This window comes from Balaenoptera ricei, chromosome 7, assembly GCF_028023285.1.
Source record: "Balaenoptera ricei isolate mBalRic1 chromosome 7, mBalRic1.hap2, whole genome shotgun sequence".
NCBI lineage: Eukaryota > Metazoa > Chordata > Mammalia > Artiodactyla > Balaenopteridae > Balaenoptera > Balaenoptera ricei.
In genome coordinates, this window is record NC_082645.1 from 57,294,901 (window position 1) to 57,297,656 (window position 2,756).

The following is a 2,756-nucleotide window of genomic DNA, read 5'->3' on the forward strand; positions in this document are numbered from 1 at the left end:
AATAAAAAAGAGTATACCAAGTATTATAGGTTTTTGATCCTAGTGTAAATTGTATTTTTTTCATTTTAATTTTAAAATTGTAGCTAGTATATAGAAATACTTGATTTTTATATATTGACCTTTGCCCTGCAACAATGCTAAATTCATTTATTAGCTCTAGTAGTCTATCGGCAGAGTATTTAGGATTTTCTGTATACACGATCATGTTGTCTGTGGTAAAGACAGTCTTATATCTTCCTTTTAACCCATATGTCCTGTATGTTTTTCTTGTCTCCCATACAATGCTGAATATAAATGGTGAGAACAGATATCTTTGCCTTGTCTTTGATCCTAGGGGGAAAGTATTTTGTATTTCACCGTTAAATATGATGTTAACTGTAGAGTGTTCATAGATACCTTTCATCAGATTGAGGTAGTTTCCTTTTATTCTGGTCTGCCAAGAGTTTGAGGGTTTTGTTGCTGTTTGATCATGTTTTGTTTTATCATAAATGGGTGCTGAATTTTATCAAGTACTTTTCCTGTGTATGTTGATATAAACATGTTTTTTCTCCTTTATTCTGTTAATATGGTGACCTATAGCGATTGACTTTTTTAAGACCTCTAAATACTGAAATATATATTTCCTTAAAATAAGAACATTCTCTTATATAACTATAGTACAGTTACCAAAATTAGGAAATTAATATTGATACAATGATATCTAATTTACAGACCTTATTACAATTCTCCATTGTTCCACTAATGTCCTTTTGGGGGTCCAGGATTCAAGGTATGATCACATTTTGTGTGAACTGTCATATTTCTTCTGTCTCCTTTAGCTTCTAACAGTTCTGTAGTCTTTCTTTTTCTTTGTCTTTGACACTTTTGAAGAATATTGGTAAGTTATTTTTTAAATTGTTCCTCAGTTTGGGTTTGCCTGATGTTTTCTCATGATTTGATCAGGTTATGCATTTTGGACAGGACACTAAAGAATGGATATCATGCCATCCCAGTGAGCACATCAGGAGGAACATGATGATAATTTGTCCTATTACTGTTGATGTTAACTAATGACTGCCAGGTTCCTCCAAGATAAAGTGGCTACCTTTTCCTTTATCATTAATTTGTATCTTGTAGAGGAGACTTTGTGAATAAATTGTTTCTCACTGTACTTTTGGCCACTAATTTTATCATCCATTGGTGATTCTTGCCTGAAACAAATACTACTGTGATGGTTGACAAATAGTAATTTTCTAACATTTATTACAGGGTCTGGGATCCACCATAAAAAAGAGCTTTCTTTTGTTCTCCATTTATTTATTCATTCATTTATTCATATATATGTATATATCCATATACAGCAATATATATATATATAAATGTATATAATATATTTCAGTATATATGTATCAGTAGGTACAATATATCAGTACCAATTCATATGTTCTTATTTTATTTTATTTTATTTTATGGATTTTAGCCCATTACTATTATTATTTATCTATTTTGCTCAAATTGATCAAGATGAAAGGAGAAGAAGCCTTTTCAAGATGGCAGTTCTATCCATTTGACATCATTTTTTCAGAACTTCCTTACTTTTTGGCACAAGATATTTAGATCAGGCAGAATTCTAAGATGGTCCCTGAAATTTCTGCCCACTGCTGTACAAACTTGGTATAATCCTCTCCCCTTGGAAGGGGGCAGGATAGTGATTCCCATGATTGTGTTACATTATATAAAACTCTGTTACATTATAAAAACATTATATAAAACTCTCTGTAGGAGTAACACTTCTGGTTAGAAAACCTAAAGAAATATCTGTGGATATAATCCTGGCTTTGGAATATAAAAGCAGGTGGCCTACTAGCACCCAGGGAGGCCTGCCCATCAGTAACTGGCTTGGAGCAAAAGTTAAGAACAGTTTAAGACGACAGCCATTTTACCTCGTACCCAAGCATGCAAAGGAAGGAAGTGGTTTCCAAGAGGAAACGTGGCGTCTGTCCTTCTCTCACATTGAAAAGGACATTTTGAAAAATCACGGACAATCTAAAACATGCTGTGAAATTGATGGAGTGAAATGTTGCAGGAAAGAGTGTTTAAAACTAATGAAATATCTTTTAAAACAACTGAAAGAAAAGTTTGGAAACCGAAAGGAATTGGATAAGTTGTGTTCTTATCATGTGAAAACTGCTTTCTTTCACGTCTGTACCCAGGACCCAGATGACAGTCAGTGGCACTCCGAGGATTTGGAGCTCTGCTTTGATAACTGTGTGACATACTTTCTTCAGTGCCTCAAGACAGAACAACTTGAGCATTATTTCATTCCTGAAGTCGATCTCTTATCTCGAGATCATATTGACAAGCTAAGTAAAGAATTTCTGTCAAAGCAAATTGAATATGAAAGAAACAATGGATTTCCAGTTTTTGGTGAATTTTGAAATTATATTTTTAAAAAGAATCAAGAATTAGAGTGACTTTATAATCATTGAAATGCGTCACAGCAATGATTGACTAAAATGAATGTAAATGATTATTCAGCTCTCCGTTTCTCTTCATAAACTCTAATCAATATAGAAGGATGGATTATCCTAGGAAACAGATTATTCAAGGAATAAGAAGCAAAGGAGTATTTAAAATATAAAAGCTTTACCAGAGTGGCATGAAAAGAAGGACAAAATACATATCACCTCAATTAAATTCATCAAGCACTGACTGAACACCACTTCTCACATAGCACAGATGTGTGGAAGGAGGCAAGGTCCTTGCCTCCATGAACT

The 2,756-nt window shown here is 33.4% G+C and overlaps 1 protein-coding gene across 1 annotated transcript; it reads left to right on the forward strand.

The window, feature by feature from the left end:
• The first annotated feature begins 741 nt into the window (after positions 1-741).
• LOC132368777 (cyclic GMP-AMP synthase-like) lies at positions 742-2,417 on the forward strand. The gene is made up of 2 exons (XM_059927523.1): positions 742-769; positions 1,762-2,417. Exons 1-2 carry the CDS (start codon positions 742-744, stop codon positions 2,415-2,417), a joined length of 684 nt encoding a protein of 227 aa, XP_059783506.1.
• Positions 2,418-2,756: the final 339 nt, after the last annotated feature.